Source organism: Odontesthes bonariensis, chromosome 9 (assembly GCF_027942865.1).
Source record: "Odontesthes bonariensis isolate fOdoBon6 chromosome 9, fOdoBon6.hap1, whole genome shotgun sequence".
NCBI lineage: Eukaryota > Metazoa > Chordata > Actinopteri > Atheriniformes > Atherinopsidae > Odontesthes > Odontesthes bonariensis.
Window position 1 is genome coordinate 15,658,965 of NC_134514.1, and position 18,790 is coordinate 15,677,754.

The following is an 18,790-nucleotide window of genomic DNA, read 5'->3' on the forward strand; positions in this document are numbered from 1 at the left end:
CACTTGTTGACTTCTGTGGCTGATTTTGTCATCTTTGTGTGAAAACAAAACAGCCACAAACCAATCGACCATTCATCCTATAGGCAGAGGATTTTTCTTGTTGTTTTTTTTATACTCCTCAACCGTTGACGTTGGAAACGTTGACTGGGCCTTGACGCCGTGGGTCAGGGACAGATGATGCAGACGTAGTCAGACAGGAGGACAGATCTGACAGAAGAGGCCCACATACACTGGCTCGTCCCCCGATGAGCCTGTAATTTACCGCAACTGCCCCAGTTTAATGCCATCATGATTCATTTTCATTTACTTCTGTCTAACTCCTCTCCGCAGCGTGAGAAACACTTTCGAGATCTGAACGCATTAGTTTGGGAGAAACTGTGACATGTAGGTTGCGTGCTACACGTTGAGATAGGTTGTGGTTAAAGAGTGAGAAATTGTGTATGAAAATTCCCTTTTAATAAGTCATGTGCTATGATCCAAGTTTTGCGGCAGGAGTTGGGCAACTGGCTTCCATCTGACCATTGTTTATAATCTGCACCATTTAGCTGCAACCTGCAAATCTGCTATTTTCTGACTGGGCAGTCCAACAAATAAAAGACGGTGTCAGTAATTGTAGGCCTACTCATCAATAGAAACGTCTGTATAGCATACAGAGTAATCCAAGCCTACATAAATGTAATTTCAAATAACATCTACCTCATTATGACTTTACTCTTTTTTCTTTATACCGCAATTGCCTCATTCAAAATATCAAGCAATAATCAGGACTTCCCTAATTTCTCTCTTTCTTTGTTTTTTTTTCTTTTTTTTCTGGAAGATCAAGGAAATTACATATGACGTTTTAGTTTTAGTTTTCTAGTAGCTCCCTGCAGAGGGAGGGAATCTCCCCTGAATACATACTGTATAAATCCATGAGATAAGGAGACAGCGGCACAGTGTGAGTGACTTACCAGGCTGCATCAAAGCTCTCTATCGGATCAGAAACATGACAAACGTTCATTTCTGTAAGTCGGATAACCCGCAATGTTGACCGAATTTACCGGATGGGCACCTGTGTTATTATTTTACATGCTGTGTATTTGCGTTTATCATGCAAGCTGGACATCAGATTGTTTGTGTAGAGTTTAGGTATTGTGTTAATGGTTGGGATTTTCTTGCCTTGCAGACTTCGCCAGCTGTGTGCTGCTGCTCACTTTGAGCTGCCGCGCGTCCACAGGACTGCCGGTGCACCCTGCGAGCGCAGACAGCAGTGCGCCGTGCGCAGGGCTCTTCAAGGGACTCCTGTTGAATATCACGGAACTTCTCAAAAGCGTGAGTAACCGTTGATACTTTATCTTGTTTTATGTTTCTCACACCTCTGTTGTTTATCAGTAATTAATGGCATTGCTTTCTGTGACAGGAGGATTTGTGCCACGGCATGGTCGCATCCAGCGAATCAGTGGTGCGAAGCGAGGAAACAGTTCAAGCCTGCGCACCCATTCTGACCCAGGTGGCTCTTGTTGATTTATTAGTTATATAAATGAAATCCTCCAATTGATCAAAGGATCAAATTATTATTAAAGTTCATACTTGAATTCTATTAACTTTCTTTGAATATAAGAGAGGGAAAAAAAAGCTAAAATGGTCAAGATTATTTTCCAAGAGCTTTAACCCATAAACTGTAGTCTGTATTCACCAGCTTTACTTGGTCAAACTATTTTACTGATTTCTGTATAGTCCTGAGATGCATGGTGTTGACCAGAAAAATGAATCAATCAACAAAGCTCTTATGTTTAAAATGTACTTTCCCCACAGAACTCTAGTTGCATGATGCAAAGAAAATCATCCTTCAATGAGGTATGCCTGTTGTTACAGTTTCATGTATTCCAAAACACATTCCTTTCATTTTCTTAGCTTTTACACAGACAAGTTTCTGATGTTTATTTTGTTTCCCTTGACAGAGTGAATGTTGGCAGAGCATCATGAAAGACTTGGCCTACTATGATGCTGCAATTCAGCACTACCTCAAGTCCTCACTTTACCAGCCTGAGAAAGAAAATCCACTTCTGAGCCCAACTCTGAGAATAATACAGAACCTCTGGAAGGTGGGTTTATTTGGTCTACTCATGTGTGAGACTGGTAAAATTATTCTGAGAGAGAAACAAGTCATATTTAGAGAATCCCCAGGGAAATAACATTTTGAAGTTTCCTGACAAAATCTTCCTTGGTTTGCACAGAACTGCTCCCCGACGCTGGACGCAGAGAACTACTCCTCAGAGGTAGTTTTCTATTCCTTCTTTTGCGTTTGTTCCCTATTTACACCTCTACTTTCAGTCCCTAAAGAGGACAACAGATATCAAAATATTGTTTTCAAATAGGAGGGAGAGTGTTTTTCTTCAGACAGACAAAAACTTTTGCCACTGAACATGTTCACATCGTGTCCTCTGTTGTCTCTCAGGAGGATGCTGCCAACATGTGGAAAAATGACTCCTTCAAAAACCGTCAGAAGATGTGTAAGATGATGAGAGGCTTCCATGTCCGTGCCATCACCATCAACCGAGCCATGGGCTACATCTCCTCAGGGGACCACAAGAAGTAAACATCCCAAAGTCTCATCACCATCATCATTATTCTATTCAATATCACAATATCTCCATCGCTTAAAATGATCACAACTTACCAAGCCAAAACAACCATTCACTACCATCAAAACTAGCGACTGTGTGGTGCTGCACACTAAGCTGCAAAACTATTGATTCCAGCTTCTTGTCAGTAAGAGCTGAGGATCGGTAAAACTGCTGCAGGTTACCAAGGAGGCCACGTTGGCTCAATTTATGAATGTATTCCAATATTTGGGGGGATGTATTTATTTATTTAAGATCTATTTATTTATTGGATGTATTTATTTGATGGCCTGTGATGTTATTTATTGTTATTTATAATAAAGTATTTATATTCTCTTGACCTGAAGTTGAATTTTCTTTCTCTGTGAAAGTGTAACCGATGATACTTAGAAATCTCGTTCCCAAAAAGTTGAAATATGAACTGAAGAAAGACAATGCAGTAAACCCTTTATTTGATGTAAAAAAAAAAAAAATGGAAGAAAAAAAGACATGAATGATAAACATCAGTAATTTTTTTTATTATAAACAGGGCCCCTTAGAACCCTCTGAGGCTGACTGCTTCAGAAGTAAAGATAGTGTGTGAAAGACTATCTGGAAAGTATGATAAATCAGTAGTTTAATATAGAATTGCAAAAACTTTAGGATTTCATCATTTACAGCACGCTGAGGTTCAAATATTCAGAGAATCTTAAGAAATCTCTTAGATCACGCAAGGAACGTGAACGTATGTGGGTGTATTATAACACGTCACAAGTCACTCGCTCATCTTTGTAGGCACCATTAATGGTAATCAAAAAAGGTTTTAGAGCAACATGTGCTGTCATCCAGATGTACTGTTTTTTCTTTTTTTCAGGAAAAGCCTTGCTTATTTCAGCACAACAATCCCAAAATCCCACTCTCCTCATACTGTACTATTTTACAGCAGTATGTGGCTTCAGGAAAACGGTCAGTGTTTGACTGGCCTGCCTGCAGTCCAAACCTGTCATCAGCTAAAAACATTTGGAGTATTATGAAAAGAAAAGTATAATACCATACCAAAGGATGGCCTACATTGTTGAGCCGCTGATGTCCTATATCGAGTTAAAATGGGAAAACAGTTCATTTTCAAAACTACAACTGGGCTTTCAAATTCACAAAAGCTTATTGAGTTTTCTTAAAAGCGGGGGTATCCTAGCACTGATAAACACACTCAACGTTTCACGTGACGAAGCATTAAATTCAAAATAAGTTTACAGCTATGACAAAGGAAATACAAATGTCTCAGTTTTAACACTTACTGTATAGTCTCAAAGAATAAGGGAGGTCTGAAGCTTACTGATTCTTTATGCAGCCCAAACAGACAAATTATTAAATGGTGTGCAAACCCTGCCGACTATACACACTATGTGCACCAGTGTGTGAATGGTGTGGACCCACCATCCGAAATACCACACTCCTAACATGATCTGAGACAAATGAAAATATATATCCTCTCCGACATGTCCTGAAAATGAGGATATGCGGAGAATCCTGCATTTATTAGGGTTGTAATCATTTAAAAAAAAAAAAAAACATTTGTAAAGAATCGATTAAAAAAGACACATCCAGGAGATATTATATATTTTTATTCAGTCCACAGTTGGTCCGACAGAGGGATGAGTGACCTGACAGAAACAAGAGCAAAAAAGGACGGACTGGGCTGTTGGTAGTAAATTCTTTGAGGCAGCTAACTGCCTCTGAATGTAAACATAATGTCTTCAGGGAAGATCCCAAAAGATTCAGTGTTCCAGATATCATTTCTCCAGTTTTCCTGAATTAGTGTTGACATGTCAGAGAACAGCATTATTCTAAATTAAGTTGCTAAAAGATTTCCAGAGAGGGTTTACAGGGTAGTTTGTTAATCAAATTTTAGCACTTCTATGTATGAATGTTTTCCAGTTTTAAGAGGCACAAACACAGGTAGAAACATTTTTCTTTCAGTACAAAAGGGTGTTTGGAATTTAGGAGTGTACCCATCTGAAATACACAAACACGATTTAATCTTCACAACCACAAGATGCGCGTTCTAGTCTTAGGAGGGCAGGAAGTAATTCCCGGCTCAAGTTGAACAACATAAACAAAATTTTGGACCTTGAGGACCTCCATTTAGTTTTACAGAGTCATAGTTATCAAATAAAACACAAATAGAAAAAAACAGACGCAAATGACTTAAAAAAATAAACTACAAGTCTGAGAGAGGTCGGTAAAAAATAAAGATATGTACAGGTCAATATGTCCACAAACACAAAATAGTTAGATAATTCAGTCCATGATTCTTTGGGCAGTCTCGTGATCTAATGCCCAATTATTTCTATGAAAATTCCCCAAAACATAATATTTTAAAGTGAAACAATATACACAGGCTGGATTTTTCCTGATTATTGCAGTTGCAACACTGCAGCACCTATACCCACATCTGTAACTCGCTACATTATTAGCTACCAAATATTTCTTTCAAATCAACTGGTCATTCTTACAACTAGCTACACAAGGGTATCATTACACACGGGTTTCATATTCTGTACTCGCTACAGAATCACAACCAAACATAATTAGCTTTAAAAAAAATGCCCATCCAGACTGAGGACAATGGTCGTCTTTGGGAAACACAGAAACAAAAACTCTTCAGCTCTTTCCTCAGTTTGTGTTGCCAGACACGAAGGAATGAAGTTTGGTCCACAGGTTCACTCTGCTTTGCAGATGCTTTCCAGATTTCCGTTGCTTCCATTTGATGGTGCAACAGATGCCCAGCAGTTCATTGAATTCACGTTCCTTTCACTTTCCTGCTCGATTGTTTATCATATCTAAAAGTAGACACAGGAAATTAAATAGAATCATTTGACAGAGCCACCACATACTGCACCAACATAATTGATACCGTTTTGCTACAATGCAAAATATATATATATATAAAACTTTTTTTTATTTGACTATTAATTTCTGCAATTTCTGCTTATAATTGTATATCATAAATCATACTTATTGAGTTTTTTTTATGGATAATATACCTTGCAATGTCTGATAAACATCATTTGGCAGGTCATCCAGCTCCTCCAAACTCTTCCACAGGTGATATGCTGTGGCCTCTCCTGGCCGCCTTCTGCTTTTCCACTCCACCAGCATCTTCAGCTTCTGCATGGTCACATCTTTCTCTGTTGCCTGGATGTCATCCAGCTCCCTGGAGTTCAAGTCTAGGTAGATGGCCACTTGCTTCCACTCCTTCCCGAGCCGCTTGGCCACCTGCAGTAGCTGCTTCTCTGACATGTCCTGGCTCTGAATTTTCACTCCATCTGTGAAAGCAAACAACAAAACAGGTGCTTCATTTTAGTTTAATTCTGGTTCAGTAATTCAATAAAGCTGTGCCTGAAGTTCTTCTAAAATCAGTGGTTAGAATGCAGGGGAAGTCACCTGACTCATCCTGCCATCGAGTTCTTTTACAGGTCGTTTCTTCCTCTGAGGGGCTGCTGCTCCTCTGTCTGCCTGCTGCACAAGAGACATCAATATGATGTGAGTCATCCTGCAGAAGCTTAAAACATGATGGAAAATCTATATCCGTTTAAAATGAGAAAAGCATAGAAGCATACAGATTGTCCTTTTCCTTGGCTTCTTTTCCGTGTTATCCACACAGTCACCTGAGAGAGCAGCAAAAGATGGACATAAACCACAATGTAGAAAACAATCAGGAAACAAGCACAAACAACAGCAACAGCAAATTTAGATATACAGAGCAACTCCAACTCTTTCATGAGCCTCACGTGTAAAGATGAACATTCTAACAAGACTCATAAGACTCTATGCAACCATGCTGCCATGTGAAAAACTGTCCCAAATAAAGCCCCACCCCCAAATTGAGTCAATAAGGATGTTAAAAATGTATAAACAGCTACCACATTCTCAATTTAAAGTCTACAGCCGTCATGGAGGAGTATAAATGACGAGATAAAGCGATTCAGATTATTCAGACAAGATTCTGTTAGAGAATACTGTTATTTAGTTTGTTCTTACCACTTACATGAATGATTGAGATAAGCAAGACTTTTATATGCACTTTCAATTAAATCATTATTAGATGAAAGTTCAAGAGGCATTATATCTGACCTGTATAAAGGCATTATGGGGGAAAAAATGTAAATAAAATTCCATTCATTGTGTTCAGCACCAGGTTTGATCAAACAATGAGATATTATATTAGCTTAGGGTAGACCAGAAAGCTTAGGGATGATGAAGAGTCAATTTAATAGAAAATACAATGAAATACAACAAATTCAATACCAAAAAATGCTGCAAACCTCTAGTTTGTGTCACTTTTACTTCTAAAACAGTGACGTTTCACTCAGGGCACTGTAAATAATATCTATTTTGGTGCATTGGTATTTGCTTTTAAAAGATAGAAATAGGCACTGGCAGCCACCTGACTCCCACAGAATGGAAGAATGGACAGATGTAGTCTGTTTTTCCACTCCACCTACAAATGAACAGATTACTAACTTACAGGGGTTGAATCAAATCATGGAGAAAAAAAATGTAATCGTGTTTTAGCCCAACAGAGACAATAAATGTTGTGAATTTAAATCCATTAATACCTTCTCTAATGGTGGCAGACCATACACTCTCCTCGGTGTTAATCTCTATTAGAGACAATTTAAAAGGAGGTGGCTGCTCAAAGAAAGCCTCAAAGTAGCCTTTCATCTTGGTCACTGCGAGGGTGAATTTCAAGTCCTGCAGAAAGACACAAAAAATATAGTTCAGTGCTGTAGTCAGTAACAAAAACAAGAGTTTAAATGGCTTGATGATGAATATTATTCTCTCTGCCAGCTCTCTCACAACAGGACACATGTCCAGTCTAAATGGCAACTTGTGCGACACCCTCATACAGATACACAGGGACGCACCTCAGGTTTGATTTCTCCCTCCGGCTCGCTGAGGAGACGATACGTCCCCTCATCCAGTTTACATGTCGGAGGCTTATCTATCTTAATGTAACGATTCTTGTAGGCCCGCACCTGTTTGCCTATATCCTGATTTACAACAAGACAACAGGAAGACAAGAGGAAGCAGAAGGCATGTCAGTTTCTTGGCAACAACAATGACAGAAAAATGACTAAACTGAGAGCGTCTCAATGGGAAAGGTCACCCCGAGTTCAGCCGCGCTGACGGACTGCAGGACACAGCATCGTCATGGGTGATCACATCACATGGTAAAATTAACTGCATCTTTTTTCGGAACTGACTTTTTTTTTTCCAGGTTGGTTACCATACATGCAGCATGATTCTTCATCAGCTGGATCCTCCTAGTACACGTGCTCATGTAACCACAATCAGACTTCCTGAGTGATTTCAGCGGTGCAGGGTTTCCTGTCATGTAGCTGTCAGACATATGTAATGCTCTTAGAAATATGTCGACCGATTTACCCCCGCCCCCTGCTCAGCATTACCATGACACTCATCACAGGCTCTAATTCCACCCTCAAGTTTCCACAAATGATTTCAATGGTGAGGCATTTTGCTGGAGTTTTATCCAGAAAAAAGTTGGTCTCAATGAGAGTCTTGATTGATGACAGTCTTATGAGTGGAATATTTCTTTGTCTTGCTCCTGTAAAGAAGGTATTTTTCCTTCTATTGTTTTGTTTTTGCTAGTACATCAATGGAAAATTCCTCGATTTAAACACAACATTGTCACATACCGTGAGAGAGAAGTCATGAGGAGGCTGGCCAAACGGTAACTATTCTATTTCCAACTGTAAAGAAATGTCTTTAGAAATTTAACTAAAAATGTGCATCGAATAAACATGCACACAGTAGTACCCTATTCAGACAAAAAACATGTAAAATCGTGTGACAATAAAAGTATACTCTTGTTCAGCTCAAAGGTTTTACAGCTTTTCAATCAGGTTGAGGTCTGGACTTTGACTGGACCACCTTGCAACACCTTGATTCCTTCTGTTATCAGCCTTTCTGTTGTAAATTTGCTGCTGTGCTTGGGATCATCATCCTTTTGCATTACATTAGCTTTAACTGTCAGACGGATGTCCTCACCTTTGACTCACCTAGAATACTTTGCTAGACTGAGTTCCCGGTCAAGGTACACTGGTTCTGTAGATTATGTAGAATTACAGACATAACACTGTGCTTTATGACCAAATATCTCCACTTTGACCTCGTCTATGAAAAGGACGTTGTTCCAGAAGTCTTTACAAACCTAAGCTGAGCCGTCATGTTCTTTATAGAGAGAAGAGGCTTCCTTTATAAAAAAAGGTGCTCACACATCTGACGATCAGTTAATCAAGTACATTTGATTAGTAGCACCTTGCTGCTTCTTACCATCTTAATTGATATAGAAGCAGTAAGGGTGGACTTAGTTATGAAATAAATAATGAAAAGGAGAAATATGTTGTGTGTTGTTGTAAACCTGCGGTGGTACCTAACTGTAAGAGGTGGTAATGATCACATCATTTTTTATTACATCTGTAACACAAAACCTTGAGGCTGTATAAATGACGCTATGCACTGTATCCAATACTGTAACTGTAATGTTTGTCACCATGACTGCATGGGAACCGATACCGAAATTTTGTGGACAATGGCCAAGACCTCTAAGAAAAGCCAAGGTTTTTTTTTTTTCCTTCAATCAGTGCAGAAATGTGTAAATAAAATTTACAGATTAAAGATCAGGTGTTGCAGATAAAAAAACAAAAACAAACAAAAAAAAAAAAAAAAAAACAGGATCCTGAAACTACAGAATGTTTGGAAAAAATCTGAAGAGTTTTTTTTTTTTTAATGCTGCAAGTGAAAGTGAATGACAGCACTGATGATGCTGCTGTCACAACAAGCGTTCACAGTAAGGTGCATACTGTTTTCACGAATACTTACCTTAATGTCAGATGCGCTATTGGTGGCCAGGTAGACGTGGAAGCTGTAGCTGCTGGTGTCACCGCCAAGCTGCTTATAGACCAGGACCACACCGTGGCGCTCTACAGCCTGACTGGTCTGAATGATGGGACCCACAGGTGACAGGGACGTCACATTCCACTTAACGTGGCTACCTGAGTGGTCCACTGTCGGCTCAATGAGTGGACGGTTATCTTTTATGTGCAGGACACTGAATTTCAAGTCATCTTCTGGATCTTTGTGGAGATAATGGGGACAAAGAAAGTTTTAAGTTTCACACTTATCCGGTCTGATACATCATATGTTGAAGACAGAAAACACACAGGCATGAGACAGCCCTAATGTTCTTACGAGCTAGGCAGACGCAGTGAGGGAACTGGATGGACGTGAGGACAGAAGCATCCTTGTTGACGGTGTCAACATTGAAAATTGGCCCAGCAAATTTCCAGGAGTCACACAGGAACGCACCAAACTTGGACCAAGACAAGACTGAGTACCGTACGAGAACCCGCTCAGTCGCTTCAAAGACCAGGCCGGTGACCGAACACTCATAGGTGCCCTCTCCTTCCAGCTGCACCCTGAAACACGCACAAAGAGTTGGACTCCGTGATGCTGCTCATTAATCATTAGAATTCTGCTGCGGAGACACAATGTCACACTCACTGTAATCGTCCCTTTGAGATCCTGCGGGGGGTAACCAGCTCGTTGCCATGGGTCTGTTAAAAGCACACACAGCTTATGTGTTCACACATTCACGACAGCAATGAAAAACACCACAACAGACACATACAAGTAAAGAGGCTATTTAGGTTTATTGAAGCTGCTCCACAGTATCCAAAGAATGCCAAAATACAGTTATTCAAAAATCAGTCAAAACATTAGTCAAATAAAACACACAAATATCGTGTGTCTGAGCTCACCTGCTGGATGGTTTTGCATTTTTCACAGCAAAATTTCAACCGGTCATCTGTCAGGATGTGTGACAAAATAAATATATATATATTATCAACAATGCAGGTGACACTGCCTCCGCAACACTGCAGCGTGTAAGTAATGATCCACTCACCTGTCCCATTGAAAGTCGCTGTTTCGGGTCCAACATCTGCCCCTACATCGTGAAATAATCCAGACCCAATAAGATCACATCAAAAACCTAAAGCATGTAACAGGCTGAAATCCTGTATTAAATCTGTCTAAGACTCAGCTCTAAAAAAAAGACACAGTGTCTGGTAACTTTGGAGTATAACTATGTTGTATCTTTTAAGATGCATATATAACAAGCAGCTATAACAATACAATAACAAAAAGGCATCGCTGTCCGCATGTAAACACAAACTGAGCTGCAGGTTTAACAAACACCATGTTCTTACTCTTTTTAGACTCTTCTGCACTGGCCTTTTCATTGTCTGCAAAGAAAACAAGGGATATAAATGTTGATGAGTAAATCCAGCAGTGGTTTGATTTATGTCTCGTTTCCGGCACATTGTTAGACTTTAAACTGAGTTTGAACAGAATATAGGACATCATTCTTACCTTCCCCATCTCCTTCAGCACAGCCTTCTGCTGAGAGTTTAAATATGACAAAGAAGAGAAGGTCAGGAGCACAAAAATAACCAGAATATGAACTGCTTTTTAATACACTCACTCGGCCAGTTTCTGAAAGTTAGTTTGAAAGACTCATACTCGGTCCCTTTTTGACTGGTACAAAAACACTTCAAGGCTAAGAAAACACGGGTGTTTTTTTTTAAGCCAGATATTTCCCTTCTCCGACTCAACATTTCAGAACAGCAGTCTACAGGGAATGACATAACAGTGGTTATGTTCATCTTTTTATCTACAATAAAAAGGTCAAAATGACCTAATATCATAACGGAAAGATTATTCTCATTATTTTCTGCAAAAAATTGGCAAAACTCCAGCAGGCTCTGCAGGCATTTCTTTTTTTCTGGTATGGAGAGAACACACCACTTGTTAATCAATGAGTTAAAATTGCTGGTTGACCGATTTCTATTTTAAGGTCTAACATGTACTGCCTGTGGTTTCATATCTATCATCAAAACATTAAGATTAAGATCCAATTCATTGTCATGCAAACACACGAAATTTGTCCTCTGCTTTTAACCCATCCAGGTTGGCACCTGTTGACACACACATCCACAGGGTCACACACTCAGAGACAGATGCCAACCTGGAGCAGTGGGCAGCTATTTAGCGCCCGAGGAGCATGGGGGTACGGTGCCTTGCTCAAGGGCACCTCAGCCTGTTCCACCAGGCGAGAGTGGGGATCGAACCGCCAACCTTCCGGTTATTGGACGACCGACTCTAACCACTGAGCCACAGCCGCTCGGATCTTAAAACATGAGAAGTTAATCATCCTTTTCATTGTACATCCTAATATGACGATATGTTCCTGTGTGGTATGAGCTGTGGTTTAGCTCTTACCAGAATCCTTCTCCTCTTCCTCTTCTTCATCCTCCTCCTCCTCTTCTGAGCTGTCCTCAGTGGATGTTCCAGTGTTCTCTGTGTAACGATAATATAGAGGGGACATGCATGAGAGCAGAGAACTTTGAACTGACTTTTACAAGAAAAATTTGTTGAAAATATTGAACCTGTAAAGCGATTGTTTGTATTGTATTTGTGCTCACCTGAACTGCTGCTGTCACTTTCTGTCAGGTTATCTGTAATGAATTAGTAATAGTTTTTAAATGAATGCTGTTTGTCCTGGAAAAATGTCAAAGTGTGTTTCTATTTTATTACACAGTGAATATGTGACTACACATGTTATTAACAACTGTATCATCACCATTATGGGAACTACACTAGTTTCACAGGTTTGGCATCATCATCATCATCATCAAGCCCATTTTTGTGGTCTTTACCGTAAATTACACAGCAGTTAATCTATTATGAGTCGACAATGTTGGAGAAAGCAAAGCTATTCAGAGCTGATCTTGTTTTAATAACAAGAACAAGAACACGCTTAATTCTGCATAAGAAGCAGAAACAAATGACACAAAGAGCCTGTAGAGTGAGGCAAAGCAACTTTTTCTCCTACTTTCTCATGTACCAAAGTCTATTTTAAGCAAAAACCTCAGTCACCCAAGTTGTCGTCACAATTAACAGTGTCAAACTATTTCCATACATAAGAAGAGTGATAATACTTTGCAGTCAAGTAGAGTGACGGGTGAAAAAAAAAAAAGAACAGAGAAGAACAGAATTAGCACAGGTGCAATCCCAGCGAGACCTAGTTTTAGTTTACTTCTAGGTTTATGCCATAAAAAGCAAATATTAGTCACCAAAAAAGCTCAAAACATGTCTAAATTACACCACAAGATTTTATATGCATCATTAAAAGTGGCTGAACTGAGGCACCAGGAGCTGCAGCTCCTCTCCTCCCAGAAGCAGTGAATGGCTGAGTGCCCGGCAGGTTAATGGATGGAGCCCATCCTCTCAGGCCCACAGTTTTATCTTAGACTAACAAGCAGATGCTGCCATCCCTGCTCCACGTGCAGCACCGACCTCATCAATCTCTCTCCTCCACTTTGCTCAATTCGTCTGTTTCACCTCTCCCTGCACTCTCCCACACCCGCTTCCTCTCCGTGTCCTCATATGCCTCCTGTCTCTCACTGTGCTGCTGCCGCCACACAGCTGAGCCAGCAGGCATCCCTCTTCTTCATCTTGGCAAAGCTTCTTCCCTTAATCAGACTGACAAACAAGGTGGAGCGCAAACACCCTGAAAGATACACACATGCATGTGCAGCCAAACAGGGCTGGTTTAGCTTCAAAGATTTGTATATTTATAGCTGTAGCCTGCCATCTGCTGGTCTAAACTTGTATTACAGCAAATGGTAAAAAGGTTAATAGGTTCTTGATGGCTTGAGAAACCCTGTGGTATTTTATTAGTAGTAGTTCCTGATTAGTTTTAGTAGTTCCTGATTTGCCTCTACAACTTGAAATTGAGTTTTATTCATTGGACATTTGGAACAATCCAAAAATAGAAATGTGGCTTTGAAATACACTAGGCACATCAGCCTCCATCATTCTAAAATGCAAAAAAGTTTCAAGCCAACAACAGACTTTCTAGATCTTGCTGCAAAACTGAATAATTAGGGGAAAAAAAGTCAAATAACCAACCAGTCAATTAATGAGACCCAAAGTTCCTTTATCAGTATGGTCAAAACTTAAAGCTGCAGTCGGCAAGTTTTCAAAATTACAAGTCTAAAGTCGGAAAATTCGAACTGATACAACTTTCAAGTCCCTCCCCCAACCTCTAACAAGCTCCAAACCGCCTCCCAAACCCCTCCGCCTCTGTGGACGAGGTTGTGCACGTGAGTTCACACCAGTGTGAGCGCACACAAGCTGGGGCAGACTCACGCTCAGCAGCGTGTGCACAAGCTGTGATTGACAGGTAGGATTCCTCCACCCTAACTTGATTGGTTAAAAACAGCCGGAGCGCTCGGTTTTTGCAAGCATGATTACAGGCTTCAGAGGGAGCTACAGATTTCGTTATTTTTCCTAAACAGCCTATTTAATATTCTACTTCCAGAATCCCAGAATAAAAAAAAGTTGCCGACCGCAGCTTTAAAGAAGGGTAACTTATGATGCTGCTATCTACTAATCAGGCTTTTATAGTATAATCGTCAGACAAAAAAAAAGTAATTCTTCACTAACTCTCAGAACAAGAGAGGCAAGATCCGTTGAAATGATGAAACAAAAACTGAACCATTAAATGGATTAAACAAGCTAGACACAATTCTCATTGCATGTATGGGGGAAACCAGTCAGTATAGAGGGAGAAATGGATGCAGAAAAACACCTGGAAATCCCACATGAAAATGTTTTCCAGGTTGCTCACAATCTAAATGTCAAGTTCACTGTCATGGGTTGAACCAAACTGCTGTACGATAAGAATCAAACAAACCAAAAGCAAAAAAAAAAAATAGCATTCAATAGAAACATAATAAAGGCACAACAAGTGAAATCAATAAACAGAATAACAGACCAAATGAAGTAAAATGACATTTCAATTCAAATAAAACAAAGGGGTCACCTTCGACTTGAATCAAATGGCAATAACAAAAGGTTGGTCTTTAAAAGCAATTAATAATTTAATAGCAGTTTCTGCTGTTACAGTAATTAGGAGCAGCCACTTCAGAGGCAGGAATAGGCAGAACATAAAAATATCTGGCTGGTTGAACTCAGTGTCCCAGCTGGTAATGTAAAAGTTCCTCTAGATAGGCTGGGGCCAGCCCATGTAGAGCTTAAAAAAAAAAAAATAAATAAAAATAAAAAAAATCGGGACAAAATTTTTTAAATCAATCCTATGATGAACAGGAAACCAGTGGTGTGAAGCTAACAATGGTGATACGTCATCATGGTGCAGTGAAAGGACGAGCAGCTGCATTTTGCACCAGCTACAGACAATGAAGAGAAGGCTGATCTCTCACTGTAGATTTAAACAAGGAAGCACCCAGATGCATATAACACAGGAGTGGCTTTGGGAAAACTTTGGAGTGACCCAGCCTTTGGACTTGAACCCAGCAGTGTTTTTCTGTTAAAACCTGAACACACCACTACACTGATGCTGAACATTTAAATATCTATGCAAAGAAAAATTTGAGAGACTTCCAAAGGTAAAGTGCAGGATCATTCCCAAGAAGACTCAAGGCTGCTAAGGGTCTTTTAACCTGTATTAATTGAATGATCTGCTTCTGTATATTGAATATTTATGGATTTCAACTTGATTAAAACACCTTAAAAACCTCCTCTTGCTCTGACACTGCTTTGTGGACAATTGTGTTGAAACTGAAAAGAGGAATTTAATTAAACCCCTGAAGGCAGAAGCCATTGCATGACTTTGCATTAAACTTGTCACCATTCCACGCAAATTATATGGAAAGAAGGGAGGTCAAACAGAGAAAACAGAGGCCAGTGGCAGGTTATTAAGAAAGAAAGGAGGTCAGGGGACGGGCACAGCATAATCACTGATGTAATCCTGCATGTGCACCTTGACAAAGTGAAAGCAGAGAGAGCAGTAAGCAGTAACTAAAAATGAGCTGATGTCTACCTTTTTTTTCCGGCGCAGGGATATCTCCGTCTCTGTGGGGCAAAAAGAGAGATACAAGCTGACACAAACTGATACGGATTTCCAAGAGAGGGTGAACATGACCGTGGTTAGTATTGTGCAGCTGCAGATTCTTGTGAAACGCAGCTTCTGCTTATGAACAGGAGCACGTTCAGTCAAGCAAATTAGAAAAACAGGAAATGTTTGTAGAAGCAACACACAGCTTTCTCTCACGGCCGATACTGACAAATGGTCAGAGCAGTGTTACAGAAAACCAGCCATGGAACCACACCGGCTGCATGCACATCACATCACATCAAAACAAAACAACACATACTACATTTCTATAACACGTCTACCTCAACTGATTTCAGTTTTAAATGTGATCGCGTGGCGCTTCGTGGTGATTGATTTAGGCAGCTTGTTTCTTAGTTTTACGCGTCTCACACAAGTTTTATGAAACGTAAACCATGACACAAGAGTCTACTGCATGGCACTAAATGTCAACTTGACTGTTGCTCATAGGATTTTTGCATCTGTCTCAGTGCGATATCAGCAAAAACAAAATGGTATCGCCATTCATATAACCCAAGTAGTAGTTCTTCTTGAAGTCTTTTGGCAAGGCCTGCGACTCGTTTCATAAATGTAGTAAATCAAACTTGTAATATGTCAAATGGTTTCTGTGTGTTGTTCCTGAACAGAGGACTGACTGGAGCAACCTGTTAACACAGTCTAGCTTTAAACAAGCAGCAGCACGCCTGAGATCCAGCAGGAGGAAAACTGAAAGCCAGCCCCAACACGAAGAGCAAGTTCACCACCAGCAGGCGTGACAAAATGGGTCATCTGTGTCTTCTTCCTGTTTCTCTCTCTCTCAGTTGTTCAAATTTAAAACCCTGCGATCAAAAGGAAACGTGGAATTTAAGATCGCGACATTTATTCTGGCACCTGTTCGTACTGATAGAGAGCTGCGGTTTCCTCTAATTTCAAACATCTGTCCAGGAAACACTGTCTTCTCTTCGTCAAGGTCAGCTTGTTTGCACTTCTGGCAGACAGTCACAACACAACAGCACTGAGGCTCATTAGTTGCCACGGTAACCGTCTCTTCCTGTGAGAAAACTTGGCTTTTAGATTGCTTGACTGTTTTCAGGGGAAGAATAAACTCCCTCAAACTTTCTCTTTAAGCAACTCGTCGCCGTGCCATCATTCCACACCAGATGTTGGCCAGATCTACAGAAGAATCTTTGGTGTAGGCCAGATGTCTGCCAGAATAAAATATAACTGTGGCTGAGATAGGATTTTGTTTATTTGTTTGACTCATGGTTGAAATGGCTACTGTTTATTTGTCAAACAGGAGCAAAATGCCCCAGTGCCCTAGTTCCAGGATGAAAACCTGTCAGGTGTGTGGCAGAATAACATTAAGTCATTTAGCTGTTGGTTGACATGGAGATTTTTTTATAGGTTTGCTTGTGGCCACGATCTGGCAAACTGGAGTTGGATCACCCAAATGCCACCATTCAATATGCACCAGATGTGGGGTGGGGACAAGATCTGGGCTGCAGCAATTTAGCTTTGTGGGACAGTAATCGCATCTTCCCATGAGCATAGTTTAGATTTTTGGTTGTTTAAATATTTTCAGACAAACTCTCTGCATGACTTCTCAGACTTTATCTGGTTTCACTTGTTTTTTTTCCTCCTCCTGTGAGATTTTTCTCTCAGTTTCTGCTCGTAGTTCATGGCCACCACATTTTCCTCTTTTTCAAACTTCCGTCAAGCTCACATAAACGCAATGCAGATAGAGTCCATCTGTGTGCAGATAAACAACTTTCAGTTAGGCTGCCACCACAAGCAGAGGATAAAAATTACCATTGACCTTGGCTCTTTCCAGTTATCATTATACCTCAATGTTTTCACTTGTGTTTACATAAGGTCAACACCCACCATTTTCTCAAAAATAAATGGCAAACTTGCATTAGCCATTTGTTCCTCATTTTTCAATATAGTCTGATAACGTGCAATTAAATTCAAATACGTTTAAAAATCCATGTATGTTTTGTTAAGCAGGGGACTTTTCCAGTCAGGTCATCGTGCGAACAAAAGCCGGACAACACAATAGTATTCACTGAGGAGATGAGTCATAAGTATCAGCTCACCTGTCTGTGTTTCAACAATAGCCTGGTGACTAATGTTTTAATAAAACTTTCACTGCCTATTCAAAAAAAATGAATACTTATTAAAATAGCTCCTATGAACCAAAAAGGATCCGGAGCTTTTAAACCACAAAACCTTTTTAAAAAGGACTGAAAGTTTATTGACACATGCGTGAGAGACGTGAAATAAATAGGTCAAAGCAGGAAGTATTTTGATGGTTGTGTTTACAGACAGACTTGCATTTTCTCACTTCCTCGTTTTCTGTTTTATCTAATTAGAAGCATCACACAACGTTGGCTCCAACCAGCATGACACAATTGTTGTCAGTGAGTCATCACAATGTAACAACACGACAGCGTGCAGCTCGCGGAGACACCAACAAAAGAGATCACGACTCTCTTTGTCTTTTAAACTACTTTCAATTCTATCTGCGTTTGCAACAAGGACGCTCCAAATGTGGATGCGTTTGCTGCTTTGTTTGAAAACGCACAAACAGATGAGCCCAAACCCGCCAGTAACAAAAGGCACCACTTCCGGAGTGCTGCATCCACGGCGCGCACAGATCCCGTCCAAATTTTTCGCGATCAAGCAAAAACACTGCTAGACGTGCACAAATATTTTCTTTCCCTGAGGTAACCTAAGAAAACTTACCCGTCTTCCAGCTGGCAAGCCGCTCCATAGCTCGCCATCTCGGCGACCATCCTTTGCCTGTTACCAAACCCCCGTTATACTTTCTTTCTCCAGCAGCGGCTGCGCGTAAAAGCACCTGAGAGGCAACACAAACCTCTCACGCACGATCCGTGTCTTGTTGAAGGCGCTATGCAGTAATTAGCGAACTCATCGGAGCCCTCGTGGCTGAAAAACATCACAATGCTATTGAGTGCGGCATCCTTTCTTTATTAAAACATCTTAAATCGGACCCTCCAAATTAGCGAGCATAGCTTCCCAAATCCAGAGAGGAGACATTCAGCAGCCTTTTAGCATTTAAATATGAGAGCGTATTGTTTCCTTTCGCAAACACTCTGTTTGTGCACTGCCAATAGAAACACCGCAGATGGTCACACCATGT

General features: G+C 40.3%; 2 protein-coding genes across 3 annotated transcripts; one reads left to right on the plus strand and one right to left on the minus strand.

Moving 5' to 3' along the window:
* Window positions 1-949: 949 nt before the first annotated feature.
* Window positions 950-2,886, plus strand: il12a (interleukin 12a). Its single transcript, XM_075474381.1, has 7 exons — window positions 950-1,004; window positions 1,166-1,311; window positions 1,400-1,489; window positions 1,795-1,836; window positions 1,941-2,084; window positions 2,217-2,258; window positions 2,438-2,886. Exons 1-7 carry the CDS (start codon window positions 986-988, stop codon window positions 2,576-2,578), a joined length of 624 nt encoding a protein of 207 aa, XP_075330496.1. The 5' UTR covers window positions 950-985; the 3' UTR covers window positions 2,579-2,886.
* A 1,304-nt stretch (window positions 2,887-4,190) lies between these two features.
* Window positions 4,191-18,790, minus strand: LOC142388262 (uncharacterized). Of its 2 annotated transcripts, XM_075473320.1 has the most exons (17): window positions 18,373-18,790; window positions 15,577-15,608; window positions 12,155-12,187; window positions 11,952-12,029; window positions 11,043-11,072; window positions 10,880-10,915; window positions 10,576-10,617; window positions 10,430-10,476; window positions 10,173-10,225; window positions 9,861-10,087; window positions 9,492-9,745; window positions 7,514-7,639; window positions 7,205-7,340; window positions 6,206-6,253; window positions 6,030-6,104; window positions 5,630-5,911; window positions 4,191-5,425 (listed from the first exon to the last, which is right to left on the minus strand). In XM_075473320.1, exons 1-17 carry the CDS (start codon window positions 18,420-18,422, stop codon window positions 5,397-5,399), a joined length of 1,578 nt encoding a protein of 525 aa, XP_075329435.1. In that variant the 5' UTR covers window positions 18,423-18,790; the 3' UTR covers window positions 4,191-5,396. The 2 variants fall into 2 exon arrangements, with proteins under 2 accessions (XP_075329435.1, XP_075329434.1); XM_075473319.1 differs by lacking the exon at window positions 18,373-18,790 and having other exon boundaries at window positions 11,043-11,069; window positions 12,155-12,189; window positions 15,578-16,670.

What these genes read in the sequence shown, in the direction of transcription:
- il12a (XM_075474381.1), top strand. An exon ending in GAAAATCATCCTTCAATGAG is followed by an intron (nt 1,837 to 1,940) that starts GTATGCCTGTTG and finishes TTCCCTTGACAG; the next exon opens with AGTGAATGTTGGCAGAGCAT. An exon ending in CAGAGAACTACTCCTCAGAG is followed by an intron (nt 2,259 to 2,437) that starts GTAGTTTTCTAT and finishes GTTGTCTCTCAG; the next exon opens with GAGGATGCTGCCAACATGTG.
- LOC142388262 (XM_075473319.1), bottom strand. Translation starts at nt 15,675, where the DNA reads ATGTTCACCCTCTCTTGGAAATCCGTATCAGTTTGTGTCAGCTTGTAT. An exon ending in TCACTGCGTCTGCCTAGCTC is followed by an intron (nt 9,746 to 9,860) that starts GTAAGAACATTA and finishes ATCTCCACAAAG; the next exon opens with ATCCAGAAGATGACTTGAAA. An exon ending in GCCAAGGAAAAGGACAATCT is followed by an intron (nt 6,105 to 6,205) that starts GTATGCTTCTAT and finishes TCTCTTGTGCAG; the next exon opens with CAGGCAGACAGAGGAGCAGC.